The sequence below is a fragment of the Zophobas morio genome, unplaced genomic scaffold (assembly GCF_036711695.1).
Source record: "Zophobas morio isolate AGI-343-1 ecotype UQ-CSIRO unplaced genomic scaffold, CSIRO_AGI_Zmor_V1 ptg000238l, whole genome shotgun sequence".
Taxonomy (NCBI): Eukaryota; Metazoa; Arthropoda; class Insecta; order Coleoptera; family Tenebrionidae; genus Zophobas; species Zophobas morio.
In genome coordinates this window covers 123,004-147,389 of record NW_026972342.1, presented here as the reverse complement: position 1 = coordinate 147,389, position 24,386 = coordinate 123,004, and the positions used below count along the sequence as shown (strand labels likewise).

At 33.5% G+C, this 24,386-nt stretch overlaps 4 protein-coding genes and 3 long non-coding RNA genes across 8 annotated transcripts; 4 read left to right on the top strand and 3 right to left on the bottom strand.

The window, feature by feature from the left end:
* The first annotated feature begins 1,371 nt into the window (after positions 1-1,371).
* LOC135146524 (acetyl-coenzyme A synthetase, cytoplasmic-like) lies at positions 1,372-4,506 on the top strand. The gene is made up of 15 exons (XM_064078652.1): positions 1,372-1,899; positions 1,985-2,057; positions 2,111-2,345; positions 2,406-2,449; positions 2,767-2,850; positions 2,914-2,940; positions 2,996-3,058; positions 3,132-3,282; positions 3,348-3,442; positions 3,492-3,589; positions 3,656-3,800; positions 3,860-3,890; positions 3,943-3,992; positions 4,049-4,186; positions 4,241-4,506. The coding sequence occupies exons 1-15, from the start codon at positions 1,372-1,374 to the stop codon at positions 4,474-4,476; spliced, it is 1,998 nt and encodes a 665-aa protein (XP_063934722.1). The 3' UTR covers positions 4,477-4,506.
* Positions 4,507-4,595: 89 nt separating this feature from the next.
* Positions 4,596-5,547, bottom strand: LOC135146534 (uncharacterized). Of its 2 annotated transcripts, none has more exons than XR_010283857.1 (4): positions 5,234-5,547; positions 5,057-5,139; positions 4,833-4,992; positions 4,596-4,783 (listed from the first exon to the last, which is right to left on the bottom strand). It is a non-coding gene; the product is annotated as an uncharacterized LOC135146534 (long non-coding RNA). The 2 variants fall into 2 exon arrangements; XR_010283858.1 differs by having other exon boundaries at positions 4,596-4,780.
* A 2,889-nt stretch (positions 5,548-8,436) lies between these two features.
* Positions 8,437-10,494, top strand: LOC135146523 (uncharacterized). The gene is made up of 7 exons (XM_064078651.1): positions 8,437-8,506; positions 8,675-9,747; positions 9,803-9,894; positions 9,946-10,084; positions 10,136-10,190; positions 10,248-10,354; positions 10,415-10,494. The coding sequence occupies exons 1-7, from the start codon at positions 8,437-8,439 to the stop codon at positions 10,460-10,462; spliced, it is 1,584 nt and encodes a 527-aa protein (XP_063934721.1). The 3' UTR covers positions 10,463-10,494.
* A 1,686-nt stretch (positions 10,495-12,180) lies between these two features.
* On the top strand, positions 12,181-12,532 carry LOC135146511 (uncharacterized). The gene is made up of 3 exons (XR_010283852.1): positions 12,181-12,253; positions 12,317-12,378; positions 12,441-12,532. It is a non-coding gene; the product is annotated as an uncharacterized LOC135146511 (long non-coding RNA).
* Positions 12,533-17,622: 5,090 nt separating this feature from the next.
* LOC135146536 (uncharacterized) lies at positions 17,623-18,151 on the bottom strand. The gene is made up of 3 exons (XR_010283860.1): positions 18,031-18,151; positions 17,800-17,955; positions 17,623-17,736 (listed from the first exon to the last, which is right to left on the bottom strand). It is a non-coding gene; the product is annotated as an uncharacterized LOC135146536 (long non-coding RNA).
* Positions 18,152-21,057: 2,906 nt separating this feature from the next.
* Positions 21,058-22,797, top strand: LOC135146519 (pre-mRNA-splicing factor 38A-like). Its single transcript, XM_064078647.1, has 9 exons — positions 21,058-21,085; positions 21,147-21,277; positions 21,340-21,429; positions 21,486-21,577; positions 21,640-21,741; positions 21,793-21,928; positions 21,982-22,080; positions 22,136-22,190; positions 22,248-22,797. The coding sequence occupies exons 2-9, from the start codon at positions 21,170-21,172 to the stop codon at positions 22,772-22,774; spliced, it is 1,209 nt and encodes a 402-aa protein (XP_063934717.1). The 5' UTR covers positions 21,058-21,085; positions 21,147-21,169; the 3' UTR covers positions 22,775-22,797.
* A 49-nt stretch (positions 22,798-22,846) lies between these two features.
* On the bottom strand, positions 22,847-24,386 carry LOC135146522 (ribosome biogenesis regulatory protein homolog). Its single transcript, XM_064078650.1, has 8 exons — positions 24,247-24,386; positions 24,107-24,191; positions 23,750-23,818; positions 23,615-23,695; positions 23,461-23,560; positions 23,231-23,407; positions 23,040-23,176; positions 22,847-22,983 (listed from the first exon to the last, which is right to left on the bottom strand). Exons 1-8 carry the CDS (start codon positions 24,384-24,386, stop codon positions 22,849-22,851), a joined length of 924 nt encoding a protein of 307 aa, XP_063934720.1. The 3' UTR covers positions 22,847-22,848.

The window sequence follows — 24,386 nt, the reverse complement described above, 5'->3', positions numbered from 1 at the left end:
ATTAGTTTTTCAGATACTTAGAAAAGCGCCTTTTATTCTCCAATGGATTTTTTTAAGGCTAATAAATCCACATTTTCTGTTTTGGAAACTTACAAGAAACGTCGGTGACAGCTTTACAACTTTCGGAAAACATCAACTTACACTCTCTTAATAGTTTAAAAATTTTGAGCATTTTTAGGTAAATGAAGTAAAAACTTTGAGTACCTATAAAAATCTTTTTTCATCTTAAAAATGTTACTCTTTTGTTATACGAGGGGTGCCTACACTTATAAGACTTGGTTGAGTATTTAATTAAGCCTTGCATAGTTTGACTAAGTTATTCAGGCCATTTTAATTAACTTTTTACCGTAAATTGCGTTTAAATATTGCATAATTTTTGACTACCACTTGCTTACAGAAGGGGCAAAATTTATAAGCAGCTTGACCTTTAAACCTTTTTGAGTAATAACTAGGGGGAGGAAGGAAATAAAATAATAGTAAACTTATATAAGGAATACGAAAATAAAAGACATGCTATTTTAAGTTATCTTTTTTTTTAGTTAGCATACAGATTTTTTCTTATAAAAGAAAAAATTCAGATTTTTATTTTAAAACCAGAGGCCTAATCTACCTACTAAAAGGACACACGCCGATTATTATGTTAATATAAACTTATTACGCTTTTTTGCACTTAACTGCTTCAAAAGACTGCACTTTTTTTGTCCAAGTAACTATAATATATATCCCAAAACATTTTAAAGGTAAAATTTTCTTTGCTACGGTAAAGTTTCTCTAGGTATTGATTTCAACTGGAAGAATCTTGTGTAAAAAGATAAAGTTCAGTTTGCTATATTTTGAAAGGCGACAATAAAAATTTAATAATCAAAATTACCATTTTATTAATTAATGTGGTAATGTGGTGATTAAAAGATATATTTAACCTCTAATATTGAGTTGGTTATATATTTGTCTTCTATGGCAAAAGTGGTCTCTACTCTTGAGAATCTTTGTGGGCCTTACTAACGCCTTAGTAGTGTGCATGTGCTTATTAATAGTTTTTATTATACTAAGAGATATATTTAATTGTATTTCATATTATAAGCGAGTGAATTGAGTAATCCTCCAGTCCTCTAAGCGGTATTTATCAGTTACTATTTTAACCAACTTTTTTACCATATGCGGTAGACTACCGGCCATTTATGTGGAGTTTAAAAGGTACTCATTTTTGGTGTATATAAAAACGACGTTGATTATATTTATGCATATTATACGAAATTCTATATGGTTAAAGCTTTCTATTTCAGTTGGTTAATTTTTTTTGTTTAAAACCTCTTGCCTTTATTAAAGTTAACTTATTAATGTAACTCGCTAACTTAATATTTTAAAGCTTAGATGTCATCGGCTAAAGTACATCCAAAGAACAAGATGGATACAGTCGTAGATGTTCCTTTTAGGCTTCTTAACAGAAAGGCACACATTAATTCAATTGAATCCTACAGGGCAATGCATACCAGATCTATTAAAGACCCAGAAAAGTTTTGGGGTGAAGTAGCCAGTGAATTTTATTGGAACATTAGCTGGAAAAGAGTTTTAAGTTATAATTTTAATGTGAGAAATGGGCCCATTTTTATAAAATGGTTTGAGGGCGGTAAAACAAATATATGCTACAATGCACTAGATAGGCATATTCAAGAGGGTAAGGGTGAAAGGGTGGTTTTTTACTTTGAAGGAAATGAGCCCAATACCTTTACTTCATACACATATCGGTTGCTTCTTCAAAAGGTGTGCAAATTTTCGAATGCCCTTTTAAAAATTGGCGTTAAAAAAGGGGACCGTGTAATCATATATATGCCAATGATTATTGAACTCATAATTGCTGTACTTGGCTGCGCACGCATCGGTGCCGTGCACTCGGTGGTGGTAAGCTAACCGATTAGGGTCTAACTGTTATCGTTTTTCTTCTTATTTATAATCTAAGAGCAAGTAATACCTATTATATTCGTAGTTTGGAGGTTTTTCTTCTGAAGCACTCGCCATTAGAATAGTAGACGCAGGAGCAGAATGCATAATAACTGCTGGTGAGCTCTCTTTATTAAGACACTACACCTTATTTCTTAAGCATCTTTGTAAGATGGGATTCTTCGCGGGCCTAAACAAATCCCACTCATCCCTATAGTCCAAAAAGCTATAGGGATTTGCAAGGATAACAACTTAGTTGTGAGTAAAGTAATATTAAAAAACTGGGTTGGTTTTAAAGCAGAAGATGAAAAGTTTATAAGCTGGGATAACTTAGTCGACACCTGTAAAAGTGAGTGCTCTGTTGAGTGGCTGGATTCTGAAGATCCTTTATTTCTCCTATATACTAGGTTAATTAAAATAACTCTACTAATCTTTCTGTTATAAATATTATTGTGCTATACAACAAGCGGCTCGACAGGCACTCCTAAAGGAGTTCTCCATTCTATTGCAGGTATACTTAAAAACTTAAATACTTAATGCTTATAAAAATAGGTGTTATAATACTGTAATGCCGTCCTTTATACTAGTACATGTAGTCTTAGAAGCGTTTTTCACAGTAAGAAAATTATTATTTAATCAATAAAAATCAACCACTAAGCATTGTAATAACGTTAACTTTGGCCAAAAATTTGTTTGCTTTCTTCGCACAAAAGGGTTATAAAAGATTATCTATTGCCTTAGTTATATGTTAATTTCGTACTTCAAAACGTTTTTCTGGAGCTAGTAATATAATTTTTCTTTCGTGAGTTGTTAACCTATTATATATAGGATACATGGTTTACGCTTCTTTAACCCACCGTTATGCTTTTGACTATCATGAAGGAGACGTGTTCTGGTGCACGGCAGACATAGGTGCGCACTTGTATTAAAATATCAGCTCATAGGCTGCCTTTTTTTGCTTTATTTTCCCAGTAGGTTGGATCACAGGCCACACCTATACGAGTAAACTGCACAGCTTGCTTAGCGATCTTCGGATCTCATTTTTTCGTCTTTACAGTTTACGGCCCTTTGCTCAACGGGGCTACTTCCATTCTCTTTGAAGGGATCCCAACTTATCCAGGTTAGAATTATAAATTATTTTAGTTGCTCACTTTGGAGCAATTGCGCGGCTTTCTTATAATGTCTTCTCTTAGACGGGGGAAGATTTTGGAGCATTTGTGAGAAGTACGCAGTAACGCAATTTTATACTGCGCCGACGGCCATCCGAAGTCTGATGGGGCTAGACAGTCATTTTCTTGAAAAGCACGATCTTTCCTCACTAAGAGTCCTTGGCACAGTAGGCGAGTACGACCGTGTTTCAAATTTCGGCTCCCCTCCTTCCTTCCCCTATCCCTCGCTTATTACTTCAGGTCGATTAACTCGGAGGCTTGGCTTTGGTACTACAAAGCTGTGGGAAAGCAGAAGTGCGCAGTAGTCGATACCTACTGGCAAACGGAAACTGGAGGTCAGACTTATAAAGCAATCGAGCAAGTGTGTGTGACTCCAAATTGTAGGGCTCATGGTCTCGCCGCTTCCTGGAGCAGCACCCGCTAAACCAGGCAGTTGCGCACTGCCTTTTTTCGGTGTGCAAGTGCAAGTCCTTAATCCCGATGTACGATCAGCGTAGCTTAGTAGTTCGCTTTCTGGCTGCTTGCTAACCCGCTCTCACGCATTGAAGGGAACACCCGCAGCCGCAGGGCAGGAAGGCTGCATCGTTTTCGATAGGCCGTGGCCTGGAATTATGCGCACAATCTTTAAAGATCATAACCGCTTTGAGAAGTCGTACTTTAGTGTGTTTCCGGGTCACTATACGGCTGGAGATAGTAAGTTTCCGAGTTTGTGCTATGCAGTGCTGTAGATACTAAATCCAGTGGAAAAATAGGCGGTTTTTTCGATGAGGACGGATATCTATGGTAAACCTTTTATAGGGATCATTTTTTAAATTTTCTCAGTTTCGTGCTGTAGGGTCGTTGGGCGTATAGATGACGTCATGTCCGTCTCTGGCCACAGAATAGGTATATTTTGCTAACTATTTTTAAGTTATATGGCTCGATTTCTTTTTTTTCTAAAGGAGCTTCAGAAGTGGAGAATGCCATTGCATTAAACAAAGACATCGCGGAGGTGGCCGCTGTAGGGATCGACCATGAAGTCAAGGGGCAGAGCATCTGGGTGTTTTGCGTACTTCGCCCTCAAGGAACCCTCAACGAAGGTGAGATAATCTTGTACAGCGTGCCTAATCTCAAGCTCAAACTTGCAATGGTAGAGCTTACTAATGACCTGAAGCTTAAAGTACGCCAGCAAGTCGGTGCTTTTGCTACTCCTGAAAGAATCGTGGTGGTAGAGAGCCTACCCAAAACCCGCTCTGGAAAGATAATGCGACGACTGCTAAGAGATATATTCAGCAGGGTGAAAAAACAGAAGCTCGGAGACTGCTCTACAGTGTCTGAGCCGCAAGTCATTAAAAATTTGGTTAAACAGGCAATGACCTTGCAGCTTTAGTTCCGAGGAACTAATTTATTTACAGCGGAACTGCGCAATAAAAATTGTTTTATGATGTTTATTATGCAAACCAAACAAAATAAATGAGTTTCGCATTTTAGTTGAGCGCAGCTTTAGCTTCCGGTTGCTTTTTTAGCCACTCTTCATAGTTAAAGTTTTTAGACTCAAAAAACGTATAAGAAAGAGTTATCTCGTTCACATGAGCTAATTCCGGATCGTTGACGTACTCTGGATCAATAGAAAAAAGAACCGGCATGTCTACTTCTTCATTAGGTAACAGGCGTTGCTCCTCAAAGCAAAAACACTACTAAAGTTAAATAAATCAAAGCTTTATAAGGATCTCTAAAGATGTCCACCTGAATTTTGGTAAAGTATTGCGCTGCATTAAATGGGATGACGTTGTATGTGCTTAAACCTGTGATTGCTCTGTCAGAATTGCTTTTTGCCTTGTAAAAAGCCAAAGCAGTTTCTCCTGGATAAACATTTACATACTGTTGCTCGGGATAAAATTTCCAGCTAAATAATATGAAAGATAAATTCTCAAATATTTCGCAAATGTTAAAAAATATATATTAAATACTTCATATTTTTGCTAATATCGCTTAGGAAACGAACTTTCAAAGGTCTTTCAAGTACGGGAGTGACATTAGAAAAATCAACCTCCTATTTTAGAATTTAACAGCTTCAAAAAATATTAAAAATTTTAGAGCTTTACTGAAGTTTTTTTATAATATACAAACCAATTTTTTTTTTCTACCTTGCGTTTCAAGCTTCCAACAATCCCCGTTTGTTGACAAACTAGCTTGTAAACTGGAACAAAAGCGTAAGTGCCTCCAATGAAAAATACAAATGCACTGAGCACATAAAGCGTGCAGATAGTAGTATTTTCTTTTCGAAAGTTTTGTTGAGCCTCATAATAGCGTAAAACATTTGTTTCAGGAGTAGAAACAGAACTAGCGCTAATTTTTTTTAAATGAGAAGAGCTAACTAGATTTCTCGCTGGTCGCAACAAAAGCTCGGCCTTATTGAAAACAAGAAATCTCCCCAGCCAAAATGACTTTAACTTTGACAGAGGCATTACGCCCGACTCAAAGGGATGACTATATTCAACCTACCAGGCTAACCTCTGTTTCTACCGCCGCGAAAACTCGGTTAAAATATAGGAGTTTACTCGACCAGTCAACCAGTGTTACACCTTTACAACATGGTTAGTTTTATTGTCCGTGTATTACACTTTTACGCTGGAGGCCGAAAATTTACTTTATATTTAGATCTTAGCCCTGGCAAAGAATTTTCTTTTAAGCCCGCCTTACTCTGCAAATTTTTAAACTTCGTTCTGAATAAAACATTAAACTCATAAACTATATATCTGCCAAAAGTTTGAATATATTCTCCCATTGTCCAGGCCTTATAATAGATTTTCAAGGGGTAGACTAGAAGGAAAAGTAAACTTTTTACCGCTTTCTTTTTTTAGAACTAGAAAAGGAAACTTGAGGCGTATTATTGACTTCAAATATAGAAGGTTCTGTAACCCTAGTTTTTTTATCTAATAAGTATAAAAAAGCGCCCAGTTATTTTTTCTAAAATGGTGCTCGGGCTTTAAAAGGTAAACAAAAAGAGTAAAGAGACCAGTATTTGAATTTAAAATTGGCAAAAAGTTATATTATTACAGGTTACGTATTTTTTCTATCTATTGCGTATAAGTTCAAAAAAAATTTATAGCAAGGTTGCTTTATCTAAAGGCGATAAAACAGAAATCGGGGCGAAGCACTGCCAAAGATACAATAACTTTTTTCTGTGATAATAGGCTCAAGTTATATACAAAACATAAGGTTTGGCCTTGGAGTTGCGCGCTCCAATTTTAGTCCCTACCTCCCCAAAGCACTGACTGGAAGAAAGAAAGGAATTACTTATAATACGGTTCTGATGTAAAGATTCTTTTTTTAACTAAAGTAAAGGGAAATGATCAAAAGATCACAATGATAAAAATTAAATCTTTACAAGCTAGTCTACTGGTGTCTTAGTATTACCTTCTAACTATTTCTAGCAACTAAAAATGTCTATCTTGTACAAATCGCCTATATACTTTCAAGCCAATAGGCTTAAAAACTATTAAGCTGAGTCTTTATAGGCCCTACATACAAGTATTTTAACATTTTCTTAAAAGCGGAGTTAATAAGGAGATCGGGAAAGATTAAGGTCCATTTAAGATGAAGAACACTTAAAAGTTATAAGTAACAGTCAGAGTCGCACGACTAACTTTAATTTTTTAATATAAGGGAAGTATAAAGTATTTATACTTTAAAATAACAAGCTTGACCGTTTTTTAAACTAGAAGGTTAAGGAGCACCTAAGCCTCTTCCTAAGTAAAAAGCCTTTTGGTGTAGGATACTCTTACCAATCTAGTGCTAAATTTCTAGGTTACATTATTATATTATAGCAAAAGAATTACTTTACCAAAAAACAATTATTTTATTCTTACTTGGTAAATAAAATTTTTATGAAAAAGTTCATTGAAATATCTACATTAACTTCAAAGGGTTATTGGTAAAAACTTTCAATCCTAAAAAAAACGTTGAATGCATATTATAGTTTAGTTATTACAAAAGCAAAAGTTAAATACTAAAAAAATAAGACTAAATTATTGGTAGTATATAGTCGTAAAAATATTGATTCGGCCTTTCTTTTTTATCTCTTTTTATTAAATTTTAATAACAGTTAAAATGTTAAGCTTTGCCCCTTGAGTAATTTATTTATTTATTATAAGAAGTAACTTAGCTTCCAAAATCTTCGCTTCTATAGCGGTTGCCAACAAACGGTAGCCTACTATAGATAGCTGTAGGCTGCGTCAATAGAATGATTCCAAAAAAGCTGAAGGCTGTCCAGGACAGTACAGTAGGAAACCTAAAAAAAGGATGGGAGTAAAAAAAAATAAAAGCAAAGGAAGTATAGAGTACCACGCTTTTACATTTTGAAAACTAAGACCGCGCCAATGCATTTCCGTTATACTAGCTTAAAGAAAAACTTTTAAAGGAAAAAGCTCGCTTGTACAATAGTACAAAGCAATGTAAACTTGCACTTGGCCTTATCTTGTGACTAGAAAAAATTACATATATAGACGATACTTTTTTTGGCACGCTTTTATGAGCCCTCAGGGTGTTACTTTTAGTTACGTTTCCAATGTGCAAACAAATCTTTTTATGTAGTCGCTTCGGGCTGCTCAGAATTGCTTTTAAAACAAATAAACGACGTTAATGAATTAAAATACATCTATATTATTCGACCCTTTAACCATAGCATTTACTATAAAATCGCTGATAACTATCAGTAAAGAGCTAGTACTTTTGAGTACTATAAGACACGCAATAGCAACAAGCAGATTTCACGTTTACATATGTTCCAAGATGCTTATTCAGTTAGAAACTTAAAAAAAATATATACAGTTATGACGCAGCATTATTATTACTAGCTTTTTTAAAAGATTAAATATAGTATATTTCCAATTTGAAAAAAATAAATCCGAAAAGATTATCTTACATTTATTATAAAAAGCATATATTTTAAAAATTTGGGTTAAAGAAATGTAATTTTTTTTATCACTTTATTAGACCCGTTTTTTATGCACCTAATATTCAATCTCTTTTTGTAGCATTATATCAACTTTAATTTTGTTTTTACTTCTTCACTATTGAGGGGAGTATATATACAAGCACGTATAAGGATAGCTCCGCATTATATTGTTACTTTAAAAATAAGTTGTTACTAAATCGGAAAACAGAACAGTCTCGTTTTACACTTTAACATGAAGTTACTCTCCTTGAGAATTCTGTAGGTGTTCACGCATCCCAATATAATTTCAACTGTTTAGTTTTGATATAACAGTTTTTAAACAATTGATTGGTTCCGACAATTGAGCGGAATGGGAGCTTATAATGCCAAAGTAAGAGGGAGACTGTGTTAATGGCGGAAACTAGCGAGTGTGTAAGTAATCAATGGGCGCTGGGTGAGGATGCTGCAAGTTCTAAAAATTGTAAGTATTAAGTAAAAAAAGATTTATAGTTAACTTTTTTATTATATTTCATTTATATATTAATTTTTTTTTATATTAAAAATTTATTAAAACTATTTTGTTACTTTAGTGTGGTAATAAGTATATGTTGTCAAGTATAATATTTATTGTAATTTGTTTATATATAAGATGCCTCTGTTAGTTTAACACCTGTGGAAGACGTCATTACAAGTGATAATCTTAATAAAAAAAAAGATAAAAATAAACTTCATGATCCCGTCTTTATTAAAAAAAAAATTCGGCAACTACGAAAACAACAAAATTTTCTGGAAAAACAGTTAAAGAAACAAGAGTTTAAAGAAAAACAAGCTCTTCCTGACTACACAACTAAGCGCTCTTGTTTATGTAAGGAGCAGTCTAAGCCTTTAAGATTTTTGAAGAGGAAACTAAGTAAAAATGCCGTTGAAAGTTACAATACTTTAAAAGATTATGTTACTGCGGATTTTCATTCATTGCGTGTAGATTCTACTCCTGTCGCCAAACAAAAGAATAATTTAAAACAACTTAAACCCCTCCTCTTTTTGGCATCTCCAGAGTCAAACTTTGTGAGTGAACAAATTCAAGAACAAGAAACTTCTTACTACTTGCCAGAACATTTGCATTATTCTCAACATCTTGCTGGTGGGCCTCCGCAAGGCCTGAAAAGTCAGAGTTATTATTTTCCGAATAAAGTTTTTGTGATGCCACCTACCCAGCCTCAGCAATTTTATGGGCGTACTATTCCTGCTCATACTTTATGTACTTGTTCTCAAACTCCCTTGAATTTTCCTCCAGCGCCTCAGTGTTTAGATAAGGGTGAATATACCACTTCGCTTAGAAATGATGATAAAAAAATACTAGCCAACACTCAAGCCTTTCCTAATGAAGCTTTTACTAAATTGCCTGTCAAAAAGGTATTGCCTTTTACTAGATTAGTTGGTTCAAAGCAACGAACCCAAACGATTTTAGCTAATGAAAAGCGAAAAGCCCCTCATTGCAGTAATAATATGATGCGATTATCAGATCGTAATAAACTAGTGAAACCTGAAGAACACCTAAAAGAAGAGAATTCTGGAAGTCAAGTTTCAAGTCTTGGAGAGTTGGCCTCTGCTTCGTGGTGGGAAAAGGAAGGACCTTTGTACCACCGGCCGTTGAACCTTTTGGCTTCGATTAATTCCGTTCTGCTGATAGACACTTTAGCTTCTATACTCGACCAACTTGCTGTATTCCTCACAAAATTTAGTTTAGGGGGCTCTCCGTTTATTGCTATTCTTACAGAAAAGGAACAACGCCACAGCCAGCAGAACCGAAACGACGCTTTTTTACGTTTCAACACCACCTTCCATTTCTATTCGGGATTATTTGACGAGGTGATCATACTCTTGGGAGACTGGCATTCTTGCGCTGAAATTTTTTGATAGATTTGCGCAACATGCCTCTTGTGGAAATGAGTTGTACATCATAATGCTGGTTTACTTGGATCTAATAAGTGCCCGCGATCCTTCTTATTGCGTCAATTCGTATAACGCCCATCGCTTGATCGTGACTTGCCTAATGCTGGTTTCAATCTTACCAAATTTCTATTATTCCTTTTTTTAACGAACTCAAAAGGCGGCCAAGTTCACTCAGGATCGGTACTTTACGAATAGGCACTATGCCGCTGTCGGTATATGACACTTATGTTATAGCTTGCAAGTTTCTTAAAACTGATTATTTTTTACAGGAGGGCTTCACTTCCTTGAGCTGAACTCTCTTGAAATCGAATTTATTAAATGTGTGGGATACCGCCTTCTTGTTACCCCTGAAAAAGTGGTTTTATATTTTAAGCAGGTTCTTACTTTGTATTATTTTTAAGCAAATTTGTTATTTTATCTCCATTCTGCTGGGTAGTTGTGTCTATTTGCTAGAAGAAACGAAAATCAAGTTGGAAAAAAATAGCCTTGACAGCGATAACTTCATCCATCCCAGCTATATTCCCTTAAGATATTATACAATCTTCTATAGCACTCTAAAATTCCTGTTTTTTAAGCTTGTAGCTAAAATTTTTATATGAAACATAACTCCGCCCATCTTCCTTTCAACTTGAGTTTCGAGCTTTAAAAAAAAATAAATCTCTTAAACTCTGTGAGGCCCTTTTAACTATACGATTAAGTGTAATACATAAAGATAGGAGCTTCTGATAAGTTAGCTTTCTTTTTAAGAAAAGGAATAAGCTTTACTAGAGAAATATAACTATTTAAGAAGTCTTGTGTTAACTAACATTCTAAGCTTTTAGCCAGGCTTGTATATAAAAAACACATGAAAGAATAACTTTATTACATTAATGCTGCATACATAAATTTTCAACGTGTTAACTTTCTATTATGTGACCAAATTTTAAAGGCTTTTGGGTATACGATGTGCTGATAAGTAGAATATATATAAATAAACAAATTTGCTGCATATGAAGTCCCTTTAACTAGTCACCAAATTTGCTCGACTCAGACGGCATAGTGCGAAGTAATTTAAATAAGTGTAGTATATAATAACATAAATGATCGTTTTTTTTCCCCTTTACATGAGAGCATATAAAGAACACTAGCACTCTCGCTTTTTCTCTTCTATTGCAGATCGTTTCTCCTTAAGTCGGCCCATGTGCATATGCCCTATCGCGCCAGCATCTGCAGTACTACCTAGTGACACTCGCCAACAGTTGTCTTAATGGGAAATTTTCTATTAATGCGGAAAAGTGCAAAGCCCTTTTTACCACAAGGAAGCACACTCCTCACTACCACCGCTGACCTTTGAAAATAAGGTGATTCCTTGGCGTTCCAGGCGGATACCTGGGGGTCATTACTGGCAATAAGCTCTCGTGGAGATCACACTTTAACTATATGGCGGCGAAGGACAAAGGGGTGGTTTAAACTCTTTGCCCTTTTTATTATGCTCGAAGTAAATTCTCGCTGCACAACAAACGACTCATGTTAGTTGTGCACTTGACCGATCACGATATACGCGTCTACTGCCTGGGCCTACGAGTCATTTGGCATTAGTCTCTTCGCTTCGAGTGAGACAAAAAAACAAGCTGTTACGCCTTGTGACGGATGTGCCGTGGTTTGTTCAAAACAATGCCTTAGATAAAGACCTCCAGATCTCAGGTTAACGTTTTCCTTTCATAATCTGAAGCTAAAACTAATAAGGTTCTAAAAAAGGTTAAATTGACCGTGGTCTGTACTATTTAGCTTTGCTCTTAGTAAAACCTCGCGTTCGCAAACGTATCTTGGGGCTACTTGAAATCAGTCATGCCTAGTTTTTGCATTCTACGCAAAGTGATAAGATTTTTTTTTGTTATGTGAATCATGACGAGTTTTTCTGGGTTTCAAGCGTATTGCCATCAAGTTTTGAGGGAAAAAAGTCTTCTAATTACAGTTTCATCGCCTCGTGTTAACTCTAAATTACAAAACAAAAAGAAGAAAAACATCTCAAAAAGTGTCTATACTACTTTTCTTAGTCTATGTATAACTGTGCGATATAACTATAGAAATTTTCAGTACATCAAACTTTCTTGTTTGCCTTTTTTCTCAAATGAAAAATATATGCAAGCCTTATGGTATTGTATTTTATAAAATTGTGATCTTTTACTGGTTTTTATTTTTTTTAGTTTTTCTTCGTGGAAAGAATTTGCTGTTTTTTACATTATTAAACTAAAAAATCTAGTAAGAGAAAGTATTTTTCTTGAACACCTCTACAGTAAGTTCATCATATAAAGTTATTCATCTTTAGTAGTTTGTATAAGTAATCTCCAGCTTTTAGGTTTTAGTAACTCTCTAAAGAAGTGTTTTATTCAATTAATCGAGTTAACATGGTTTCCACTGGTATGCTCAGAACTATACTTTTTTGGTTTATTAACTAATACACCTTTAATATTTTGCTTCAGGCTAGTTGGCAACGTTTACTACTTAAGTTTTTATTGGCTGTACTTTTGTACGACCTAATTTTATACACCCTGGCCTGTCTGTTATTGCAAATTTACACCCACCTAATAAATCTTTGAATTACTTATACTGAATGTTATAGTATAAAACAAGTGTACCTGCATTTTTTTCTTTTTTCTTCCTTACTGTTGTTCGTACGGATTCTACATTTTTGTAGGCAACCTTTTCTTTAAGCAGTAGATGTAAGGCTGTGATAAGTTATTTAGCAACAGCAGTATTTATTTTTATTACAATTTTCATGGTGGGGATTTAATAGCCTGACTCAAAGGTTTTTAAATGCAATCAAAGTTTTTTTTTTTTTTTACTTTTTTATGTTACTGGAAACTATTATGTTTATCTGTTCTGCCGGAAATTCTTGAGTTATAGTAGCTTGTAAGTAGATTTTTTATATCTTAAAGCTAATTTAAACTGTGTAGTAAGTTATTAAAAGTTGCGTTCATTAATTTAATACACACTCTTAATGGTGCATATATATGAAAATTTAAATAATTAATTGTTACACGGGTTTCGCAAATCACTATAGCTGACATAAAAACTTTTTTGAACAAATCGGTTGTGTGTCACTTTTAAGAGGTGGAGAGCTAGCAGTTTTCCGTTTTTAACAATCGCATTCGTCGATTTTATTATATTAATTTTTAAGGGATCTTTATACTGCTCAAATATTTTTAGCAACCACTTTGTTTTTCCTTTAAAATTTTTCTATAAAATGACTTTCTCTTAAACTTATTATAATCGAGATTTCGCTCGAGTTTCTCAGTAATATTTATTTTTATTTTATCGACCTCCAGAGCGAGTGTTGCTTAATCGCTTTTTTCGAATACCTAGAAAACTTAAAATTCAGTTTATTTAATGTTTCATAACTGTTTGATAGTTACGCCCTCTCAACCTCTGGAAGCGGAGCGATTTGCATTTGGTATTATTAAAGTCTTCGCCTACAATTTGAACGCTTTAATTATTTATAACAAAAATCTTTAAGTAAAATAATAAAATACGTATTAACACTGAACAAGAAAAAGCAGTTCTGACTTATACTTCAAGGCAGTAACTTAATATTAGATGGGCCAGATAAACAAAGTGTTCTGGCCGACTAACTTCCTTAGTAAAAAGAAAAAACCTCGCTTTCCCTCTTTGTGACACAATCAAAAAGCACTTCTTAGTATCATACAGACGGTGTACGGTATATAAATAGAAAAAGCACCTAACATATTACCTTAGGCTGTACAGGAGTTAGGCGATAAAAACTTTACAGCAAAGCCCTGCGCACCGTCGTTAACAACTGGATAAAGTTTATAGCAACGGTTATTGCGCAGCTAATTCTTTATCTATATTTTCCTCATACCATCTTTCCAAAGGATGGATTCGATACCTTTAAGTAAACACCAGAAACTACTTTTGACAAGCCGTGTACTGGCCTAAAAGCAATGGACACTTGAAAAATAAAAACTAATTTTTTTTCGCAAAACTAGAAAGCGGACATGTAAACGCGCCAGACTGAAGAAAACTTTTTTAAACGCTCTTAGTTTCCCACCAAATCAAAAGGAAAGCATTTACTAACATATTATGTTCAATAAACCACACACATCATATTAACTTTCTTTTCTTTAAATACAGTTTATTTTTATATTTTCTCATTCTTTTAAATTTTTACAATTAATCTCTTCTAGGACTCGACATTTTTAATTGATTTTCTGATCCTTAGAATGGGCATCCACTTTTTAACGTTATGAAAAACTTAGCACAATTAAAAACGAATCAAGAGTAGGTGTCGCCCTTTTTTGTTTACCTTGCTACTCATTGTATGCTTCCAACTCGAGTTAGTGTTGAATATGTTCACAAAAAAATGGGGAGCGATCCAGTTTATAATATATGCAACTCTCAGGATGTGCTAAAGAGGTGAATTAAGTTGTCAAAAAGAACACAAACGAGACCTATTCACCGATAAAAATCCCTATTAATAAATGTAGAGTCCTGTACATATTGATTAGCTTGTTAATTCCAGTACAGCCCGGTAAAGTCGCTGTTATAGTCTCTGCACCTCAGCGGCGTAGAGAATACTTCAACCAACTAATTTGTTTATCAAAATTCTTAATTCTCTTGGTTAAACCACAATGAACTTTTTTTATATAAGCTTTTAACTATTGACGATGTATTTGTAAAAATAAATTTTAATATAACTTTAAGTGTTTGGTATCTATAGTAAAAAAAAAAACCGAAAAATGCTATCCCCTACGATCGGCTCAGTCAGCACACCAATCGATTACTAACGAATGGGGTCAACTACGAAATCCGGACCTTCGCACGCTATCGCCGACCGCGCAATGTACTCCAGATTATAATACGGGGTAGGGATAAAATTATTTTTAATACTTGGATATATCTATATATATAAGATTGCTTTAACACAAGGTTGAAGCTAATATTTGCAATGTCACCCTGTTGAGAGCTCATAAATTCAGTGTTTTCTTTTATGACTCGATCGAGCACCAGGAAATATCATTAGTAGTAATAATAAAAAGGATGAAGTTAAGTTTATTTATAGCACATCTTTATGAGCAACACTATATCTAACTAAACTGATGTTCTTTATTTTTTTCTTATTTAGTCTTATTTTATTATATAGTCACTACCAAATCAGGGTACCTAGTAATTTTTTACATAGTGTCTGTCCGGTATGTGGGCTCGGCGTTCACCAAAGTAACTCAAGTAAACTATAAACTTGAGAATGATTTAGCAAGGCTAGGGCTCTTTAAAAAAGAAAATAAGGGGAAATATTTATATTAGGTGCTTATATACGGCTATTCTTATTAAACTTGATAATATAGCAAACATCCCTAAAGACAATCAGTATATTATTCTTGAGAAAGAGACTAAATTAAAAAGGGGCAATAACAAGACTCCTATAAGGACATCTCCTGTAAGCTTACTTTCTATTTCATATCAGTTGAGGAAAGTTCAGCTACAAGGCCCCGGACCCTTATTGTTTGTGAATTAGCTTATCTGCGTTCTTGTCTAAGTTTTATGTTCCATTTTCGTTCTGATATACTTTTCCTTCATTTTTATAACTTTGCGCTGTAACTAGTCGTTGAAACTTTAGTTATTTAATAGTATTTTTGGGTCTTTAAAGATGTTAGTAATATTTTTCCTACTCTCCTTGTACTATTGCTTAATATTAATCTTTTATTATATATAAGTTAGCTAATTTGTCGACTTATATTTGTGTTTAATAAAGTAACTTTACGCAATCTTTATTTCTCTTTAATTTGAAAACAATAAAGTTACTTTATATATGGCAGACCTTTTTTCTCAACGTAGGCAAATCACCTGTTATAAGAGGACTTATGTTGCAGGTCTCCATTTGTAAAGCAAAAGTTCATGATTATAAGGAAAAGGTCGAAGATGGATTATTAACTTTAGATTTTTTTATTTTTTAAGAAATATGCGTACTTAAAAGGAACATTGAAAGCGAGTCCTATCTTTTAAGAAGTTACCTGTATATTGTTTAGCATAATAACCCCATTGTAAAGACAGAAAAGTTATAAGTCTAACAAAAAGCAGCAGCGAAATTATAAAAAAAGTCAGTTAGAGAGCCTCTTTTAGTTTAAAATGGTGTTGCCGGCCTCATAAAGTCAGAGGGGCTATAAGTAGCCGACTGTGTTCTTTGCATTTATATCGTTTAGGGTGCAACTCAATAAATTCTAACGTACCTCATCTAAACTGGACATAGCTTAAACAATTAAAACTTTGCTTTAATTTCTTCCCCTTTTTGCGTCAAAGCTATTTTGTTCAGTTTCTGCTTTTTTTTTATATATTAGTACCCTTGATGATTGCTTTGTTTTTAAACTTAAAGTTTAAATGAGTCAGTTAAAAATATATTGTAGCAGAGATCGACGCCGAGACTAGCTTGTTAAATAAAGATTTAACCCTTTTATTGCATTCAATATATCTAATTACCTTTGCTCTTGAAATTTCGTAGGTTTTTTTTGAAAATAACTGTGTAGCGTATACTTTTAATCAAGAGCGAGTTTTGGTTAGTTTCAAGTTAACGATATAAATTAAGACAGCTAACTTTTTTTATTATCCCTTCTCTATGTCCCTAAACCGTTTTATTTTAATATGCTAAAAAAAATTCTACTTGGTTTATCTCTTTTCAATAATCTTTTAATTAATTTAGTTCTTCTTGATTTCTAATCTTAATGTACTTTATAATGTTCATATATTAATACAAGCATTGTCTTCATCGGTATGCTCTTCATACTATTTTTTTTTAAAAAAAAATGGCTTTAAAATTTAATTAAATTTAATACATTTCACCTTTTAGTTAGCTTTCCTGCCGATTATAACATATTTAAAGTTATTATACTAAGAAAGATGACTTCTTGTTCATTCTAAGTTTTCAAAACTGTTCATTAAATTGTTTTAAAGTGTTGTGAAGTTCCAGACAGTCAACAGCAATTTTTTATGCTATAAAACAATAAAATTCCTTTTTGCGTACTGAGAGCTTTCGGTTATGGAAATATTAAACGGTATATTAACCTTTTCTTATATAATAATATATATGTGAAATATTTGTTTCTGCTGCCTAAAAAAATGTCATTGGTATGAAAAAAAAGGGATGACTTTATAACGATATAGTAATTGTATACTTTTCCTATGAAACTTGGCGGGAAAATGTATATGTAGCGCTAACGACTTTTAAAAAAATCTCAACTGTCAAAAATATTTCTTTGTATGTACTCTTATACTGAGAAATAACTTTGATCAAGGTTTTGGTTGAATTAATAAATAAAAAGCAAAGGTGTGTTAATAAGTTGGCACTAAAATTCAATTTAATTTATTTTTAATCTTGGGCTCACTAGGATTTCGTAGAGCTTTTAATTCTTCCTCTTTAGGAGTAACTGTGTACGTTTTATTAAGTTCCACTAAGGCTTCTGGATCCAAAGAGCTTAATAATCTTGGAAAGCTAAAAGCCATCACAACCAGAAAAGCCAACATCAATAACATTGGATTTCGAAATAAGTATTGAAGGGAAAATTCCTTTGGCACGATTTAATATCATATTATATAAGCTTATAAATAAAACTTTTCTGAAGAAAAGAATTGTTATCTTAGAAGACAAACCTCTCGTTTTTTAAAATAATTCACTTTAAGAGTTGGAGTGATCACTAAAGGAGTAGAAATTTCTACCATTCGGCTGGCTAACTTAGGATAAATAAAAGCTTTAAAACCATGCACAGTAACCTATGGAAAGTACGAAAGTAGAAAATAAATATATATAGAAAATCTTAAAAAAAATGCTGCTACCTCTACAAGAAGAGGCTCAAATATATAGTTAGAAACATGTATATCAATTGTATGTAACCCCGCGTTGACGTGATAAAAAGCAAATCTTCCTTCTGAATCTAGGTAACTAAGATGCTCCCCTCCGTTTAGAGATATTACGGCACCTTTACGCCAACCCTAACACAATAAATTAGTGTAACATTTAATAACCACTTCATAAGGCTGTAACTTCAGCAAACGAGAAGAGAATACCTCTATGGGATTACTAATATTTAAACTTCCAAAAATTTCTCCGCCGTGTACATGATATGTAAGAAAAGTTAGTAGAAAAAGAGTTAAAAGAACCTCACCAGTGGGCATTGTAATGAAAGAGTGTGGTTTGGAGGACTACTACTAACGTAGCGGATATCCAGTCTGCTAGAAAAAGCCACTGAAAAACGCTAAAAGTTTGATAGACTTTTCGCGATTAGGTTAAGCCGATGTTTAATATTAGAGATTAGCATAGTAATTTCTACAGTTATATAAGATAGTTTATATATGTAAATTTTTAAAAATGCTTTACACTTTAGTCATAAAAAAGCGTTTTTCTTATATAATATTAACTTATAACAAAAAGAATATATTTGTCCAGTTATAGGATATTGCAAATAAGAATTTGAAATATATGGCTCGACGTATATGGCGAAGTCAGGCTGCATTTAGTATTTTTACTACATACTCCATTTATACGACTATAAGTCCTTTAATTTGCGTATTCAGAAAGGTAACACATTAATTTTTCTACTATTATGATGTATATATTTTAAAAAATTCGCCCATTATCAAAATCGTACAATTTCTTTTAAAAAAATTTGCTGTTGTCAATTCAAAAGAATGGTTAAAAGTTAATTTGATTTTTACATATTAATTTACTTCAAACAGATTTTTGTAAGAGGACTTAGAGAAACTACAAAAGCTCTTATTACCAACTCTCAGTATATTTTGTTTATAAGAGCAGGTAGATTTTATCATTTTTTCAAGCTCGGAATGCCTCTTAAAAAATTTACGTAGGAACAAGTACTAATGCAGAGAGAGAATAAAAGAATGGTGGAAACTAAAAAAATAACTTTTTAATCCTTAGAGATTCACACATGTAAACATATTTCTACTTATTTCAGGTAGGCCGCACTTCATAATTACTTTTTACAGTTTAATCTGTGATAAGGGATGTTTGTTAGTTTTTAAAAAGCAAAAATATTTGTGCGAGTATATATACTTTTTGGCCTTTTTCTATTTTTTGATATCATAGCATACACTTAACCTTTATGAAACCTACTTTTCTATGCAAACTGCTGGTTATTACCTCTACTAATAAATTTTTTTATTTTTATAAAGTTTTAACACAAGTATTAATGTAGACAAAGCTTCAAATATAAACTTAAGAGTTATATTCTTGTCGTTATCTACCTCAAATGAATATGCAATTGCTATGCTGTCGTTGCTATTTAGTCTTCACGCGCACAACTTTGTTGTTTGTCCTTTTGCTAGGCATATAAACTTCATAACTGTAAAAAACAAACCAAGTTACATATTTCTTTACGACTGTTACTTTAGCTATATTTGCTTTTTCTTCTTTAAAAAAACGACGAAACACAATATATAAAATTCGATAAAATAATAATCAATATTTTTGTTCACTTAATTAAAGTTAAAAAAGATATATTGTACTACGTTATCATATTGTAAGTCAACACCTTTATTCAGTTTATTGGGTGTTTATTTCCAAAAAAATGTTACACAAGCTAATTTAAGTTAAATTGTTCTGCTAGGCTTGGTTGGTTAATCAAATTATACTGCACGATTGCTGCAAACATTTTTGAAGTTTTAAAAACAACTTGCTAAGCATGAATAGCATCACTAACCCCTAATCAATGCTAATATCAATAACCGTGAATCCTATTTTTGCATTTCCACATATTTAATATTTTTCTCGTCCTCCAGTTAAAAAATACCGCCACGCCAAAAAAATAAACACATTATATTATAAAAGCAAGTTCATCTTCCGTAAAATGTATTAATTACTCAAGCCAAGTTACAAAAATATACTATTTACCTGCCATAGTTAACAAATTACTTTTATTAGCGTTACCTGTAAAAATTATACTTGCTTCTGAGGTCCCGATAATGACTGGGCCTATAAAAAGAGTACGAAGTTGCTCTACCAACTCTTCTCCAGTAAGTTACTCCCCAAGCAATCAAAGGAAAGTACATAACAATAAACAAGCCCCACTAACCTCATAAAATCGACTGGGAACAAAAAAAATCTTCCGTGGTAAGGCCCTATAGGACCAGGCAGTAGCCACTTAATGTTTCATATTTAAAGAATCTCAGGCAATAACTGCTAAAAAAAAAAGTTGCTCATCAAGAATTTACTTTTACTACACTAACGTTGACTTTAAAAGTAGTCTAACAGCACATTTTTCATACAACCGAATTAGTTGCAAAAAAAAAAATTTCAAAAAATTGCTTCAATTTAAAATAAATTTTATGAGTGAATTTTATGAATAAATTTTATGACTCTATGCAACCTGTTCCAATGGTAACATGGAGGCCTTGCTTTTTCTAATAGTTAAAATGGAACACTACAGAAGCACTCCTGTTATTAATATAAATAAATCTAAACAACGTGCGATAGTTTATCCTGTTAAATACGAATAACCAAAACAAAAACGCTGCTTTGGTCTCACTTTTTGTGTAAAACCACTAAAGATTCTAAGCATAAAAAAAAGAATGGTGGTAGTGGTGCGAAATTGATTTCGTGAAAATTGATTATTTTAATGATATAATGTCCTTAATAAATAATTAATAGTGTTTTAAAATTTTCATATTTTATTTATCGATTAATAAACAAATTTTTAATTATTTAAAATATATACGTCACAACTGTTGCAAATTATATAAACACTCCATATATAAGTGTCTATCTTATTTAAATTTAAGCTTAGAATAGTACAAACACGAAATATGGTACAATTATAACAAAAATAATTTTAATTATATATCCTAAAAATATTTTTAAAAAAATAACATTAAAAATACATTAAAACATAAAAAAATATAAAAACGGGATATGTATTGTAAAAGTTATCAAATAACATTGTTAAAAATAAGAAAAGATAATCAAAAATCATGTATATTGTATCCCGTTTACAACAATTAGTGGCGTGCACGCCCAGTAGCTCCACTTTTTCCTTTTATGAATTACGCTTGTGCCACGGCGAAGCGATTAATGTCGTTATCTCTTACTCTCCCAAGCTTGCTTTACTAAGTAGATTTGTTTAATTCTTCTCTTCAAATAAAAGGAAAACAAAAGAAATTATATAATATAGTTTTTTTATTTACACAATCGAAGATGGCTAATTCCGTTGCAAAGGATGTGACTTCTATTCATGGGCAGAATCCCATGCATCTGGTGGAAAAAATAGTTAGAACTCGCATAATAGATTCTTTGTATTGGAAGGTTTTTGGCATTTAAACTATTATAGGTTTTTTCAAAAAAATTTAAATTTTGTTAATAAAAAGGAACATTGCTTTGCTTTAACTGCAGAAACTTTTGTGGATAAAGCTGTCGAACTTAACCATTATGGGGGTCATTACGGTGGTAGTGTTAAGGTTTTGCCTTTTTATGGTTTACTATTTTTTAAACTTTTGATACTTTGGTTTTAAAGGCTACTCCCTTTCTTTGTTTAGTAATGAAACTTCTTCAGTTGCAACCTGATAAAGAAATAATTATTGAGTATCTTAAGAACGAGGACTTTAAGTGAATAACAACCTTTTTTATGGTTTTTTTAAAGTTATAAATCTATATATATGTGTTTTTAGATATTTGAGAATGCTTGGAGCTATATATCTGAGGTTAACTGGGAACGCCCTCGAAATATATCAATATTTGGAGCCTCTTTACGACGACTTCCGACGCGTTAGGTTTTTAGCATGGCATTGTTAAAATAAAATTTAGATCATGTTTACTTTAAGGTTCAAAAATCGAGAAGGCAAGTTTATTGAGTCCCACGTGGACGAATTTATTGATAAACTTATGCATGAGGAACGCGTTTGTGACCTGATTTTGCCAAGACTTATGAAAAGAAAAAGTTTAGAGGAGCTCGGCCAGGTCGAATACTTGCGTTATAGTAGTGTGAGTACATATTTTTCATATTGTTCTAGTTAGAGCCCCGCCAAAGTGCTATAAATGATGATTTTGACGATGCAGATTTGCTAGAAAACTACCAAAAAGAAGTAATTGAGTACGAGCGTAAGGAAAAAGTAATTCTAGATCGTGCCTTTTATTATATATTAGTGTTTAAATTACGATTTATAGATAGCCAAAAATATTAAGAAAAGCGGTTATCGCGATCTTGATGCTCCTCGTGAAAGTTGCTCTCAAGCAGAAAAGTATCAATTATAGTTCGTTAATAAATTTTTTGGTTTAGGCTCGCCGCTGCGTCACGTCGTGAGTAGACATCGCTGGCGGAGCCGAAGCCGAAGTGCCACCCGCGAGAAGCGACGCAGAGGAAGAAGTAAAGAGAGGGAAAGAGAACGAGCGAGGAAAAAAGAACGCAGAAAAGAAAGTAAAACGAGAGACTCCGAAAAGAACACCAGAAAAAAAAAGAAGGGAAGAGATCGAACAGAACGAGACAGGTCTCGAGCTCGACGCAGCCGACATGGCCACGAGGAAGCGAAAAAGAGAAGCACCGAAGCGCCCAACGAGGAGCCCATCAACAGCGACGAGAGAGAGCCCGGAGAGATCGAGGCGGGCGCCAGCCCTCAGCGTTTTGCAGTCTCGCACGTGTTAAGGTATAAGAAACCCTCGAAAAGCGCCTCCACTAGCGAGACGAGGGCAAGTGTGGAGACAAAGGAAAAGAGGCGCGGAGGAAACAGCGATGAGTCTCTGTCCGTCCAACAAACCAATCAGTTGAGGAAGTCACTGGGGCTTGCTCCTCTGAAGACGACCACATAAAAAAATTATGCTTCACAAGTGGAGAAGGGAATATTTTTTTATTGCATAATTAAAAAAAATCCAATGCGCCACCACTAATTTTTTCTTCGTCGTTTTGAGTTTTGCTGAACTTTTGATATTTTGCTATTTTTCTTTTTATTTGAATTCTTTTTGACACTTAAACCAGCTCCACTTTCGTTATAAGGAGGCTTAGCGCCCCCGCCGAGCACCTGAACGGCGATGTTATTATATGTTTCACTATTGGTCGGTAGATCGAAGCGATAACCTTTTTTAAGATCGCCTTGTTTATGGACTGCTCCTTCCCACGCGCTTTTTTTGGTTCAATATTAGAAGCAAACTTGTTTTTTTTAGCATGAGCTTGTTTTATTTTGGGCTCTTCTTTCAATTTCTGGTCAAAACGGCCTGACAAGTTTTTTAGCACAATATTTTATAAAAAAAATAAGGAAAAAAAAGAACCAAGAGAAGCCGTAGACTTTTTTGTTAAGACAATTTCTCTTTCCAATGCTTTTTTCTTTAAGGCCTGCGGACGGACGTCAATAGTGTTGGTGTTGTTGTTGTTCTGCTGCTTTTTGTTTTTTAATATTCTGCCCTTTTTATTTTCCTTTATTTCTCCAAACGCGTCCATATACGGATCTTTACGTTATTTTTGACAATAGCGAACCGAAAGTAGGGGAAAAAACACCAACCAGCTTGCTTAGGTAGCTCTATCAGCCAATCCTTACTTTGGTCATTAGCGCGTTGGTGACCCCATCGAGGTTTGTAGGTCCCAGTAACGTCGTCGAAAACCTGACAGCAAGTCCACGTGAACTGCCCACTGGATCAAATACTAAAGAGTATGACCAATCGCGACTTCTTCCGCTTTTTTATCCCTTTTAGCTGGGCGAAACGCTCCCACTTTGTCGGCGGCCTTTTTTCGGGAACCTGAAGACCAAAAGTCAAGTGACCAGTAAAGACAAGAAATTTCAGTAGTTTTACGGGCTTTTCCCGGGGAACAGGGGTAATAGGCTCGGGGAGCTGGGCAAGAAGCACTTCATCTTTGCGGATCTAAAAATAATTTTTTTTATATTAACCTCTCCTTGTAATACCAGCTAAGTAAAAGTTTAACAAACAAAAGGTACCCAAGTTTCTAAGGGCTAAATAAAAATTAATTTTGCTGTATATATAAACAAAGTTATAAACAGTTTGAACATTGTTTACTTTTCCGTGAAGCCTAATATTGACTAAAAACTAAAAAAAAAGTTTAAATACCTTTTTTTTTTTAATCTTTTTTATTCAAAATAAACAGAGAAAAAAGTAGAAAAGTAAAGGAGGTACAAGAATATATATATATACGGTAGGTAATCCCCATATAGAATTTATTAAAGCCTGAACATTCTCTTTGTTTAACTCTTTTAAATATAATTCCCTATTATCTGTTCTTTAAGAGTATTATAAAAAATATTTCTAATAAAAAATTCTGAATATATAAAAACTTTAAATTGTCTTCATCTATATGGCTGTCATCAAAAACGGCTAAATTGCCGAGGTCAAACTTTAATTCTTTATGAACTTCTGTTGGTATATATTTAGAAGTTGATGTGTTTAATACCGAACCTGTAAGTAATGCAACCAT

What these genes read in the sequence shown, in the direction of transcription:
- LOC135146524 (XM_064078652.1), top strand. Translation starts at nt 1,372, where the DNA reads ATGTCATCGGCTAAAGTACATCCAAAGAACAAGATGGATACAGTCGTA. An exon ending in AGTTCTCCATTCTATTGCAG is followed by an intron (nt 2,450 to 2,766) that starts GTATACTTAAAA and finishes TATTATATATAG; the next exon opens with GATACATGGTTTACGCTTCT. An exon ending in TCAAGGAACCCTCAACGAAG is followed by an intron (nt 4,187 to 4,240) that starts GTGAGATAATCT and finishes TTGCAATGGTAG; the next exon opens with AGCTTACTAATGACCTGAAG.
- LOC135146523 (XM_064078651.1), top strand. Translation starts at nt 8,437, where the DNA reads ATGGCGGAAACTAGCGAGTGTGTAAGTAATCAATGGGCGCTGGGTGAG. An exon ending in TGCTGCAAGTTCTAAAAATT is followed by an intron (nt 8,507 to 8,674) that starts GTAAGTATTAAG and finishes TTTATATATAAG; the next exon opens with ATGCCTCTGTTAGTTTAACA. An exon ending in TGGTTTTATATTTTAAGCAG is followed by an intron (nt 10,355 to 10,414) that starts GTTCTTACTTTG and finishes TCTGCTGGGTAG; the next exon opens with TTGTGTCTATTTGCTAGAAG.
- LOC135146519 (XM_064078647.1), top strand. Translation starts at nt 21,170, where the DNA reads ATGGCTAATTCCGTTGCAAAGGATGTGACTTCTATTCATGGGCAGAAT. An exon ending in TAGATTCTTTGTATTGGAAG is followed by an intron (nt 21,278 to 21,339) that starts GTTTTTGGCATT and finishes GTTAATAAAAAG; the next exon opens with GAACATTGCTTTGCTTTAAC. An exon ending in ATTACGGTGGTAGTGTTAAG is followed by an intron (nt 21,430 to 21,485) that starts GTTTTGCCTTTT and finishes TTGGTTTTAAAG; the next exon opens with GCTACTCCCTTTCTTTGTTT.
- LOC135146522 (XM_064078650.1), bottom strand. Translation starts at nt 24,386, where the DNA reads ATGGTTGCATTACTTACAGGTTCGGTATTAAACACATCAACTTCTAAA. An exon ending in ATAGATGAAGACAATTTAAA is followed by an intron (nt 24,192 to 24,246) that starts GTTTTTATATAT and finishes ATACTCTTAAAG; the next exon opens with AACAGATAATAGGGAATTAT. An exon ending in CTGTTCCCCGGGAAAAGCCC is followed by an intron (nt 23,696 to 23,749) that starts GTAAAACTACTG and finishes TTTGGTCTTCAG; the next exon opens with GTTCCCGAAAAAAGGCCGCC.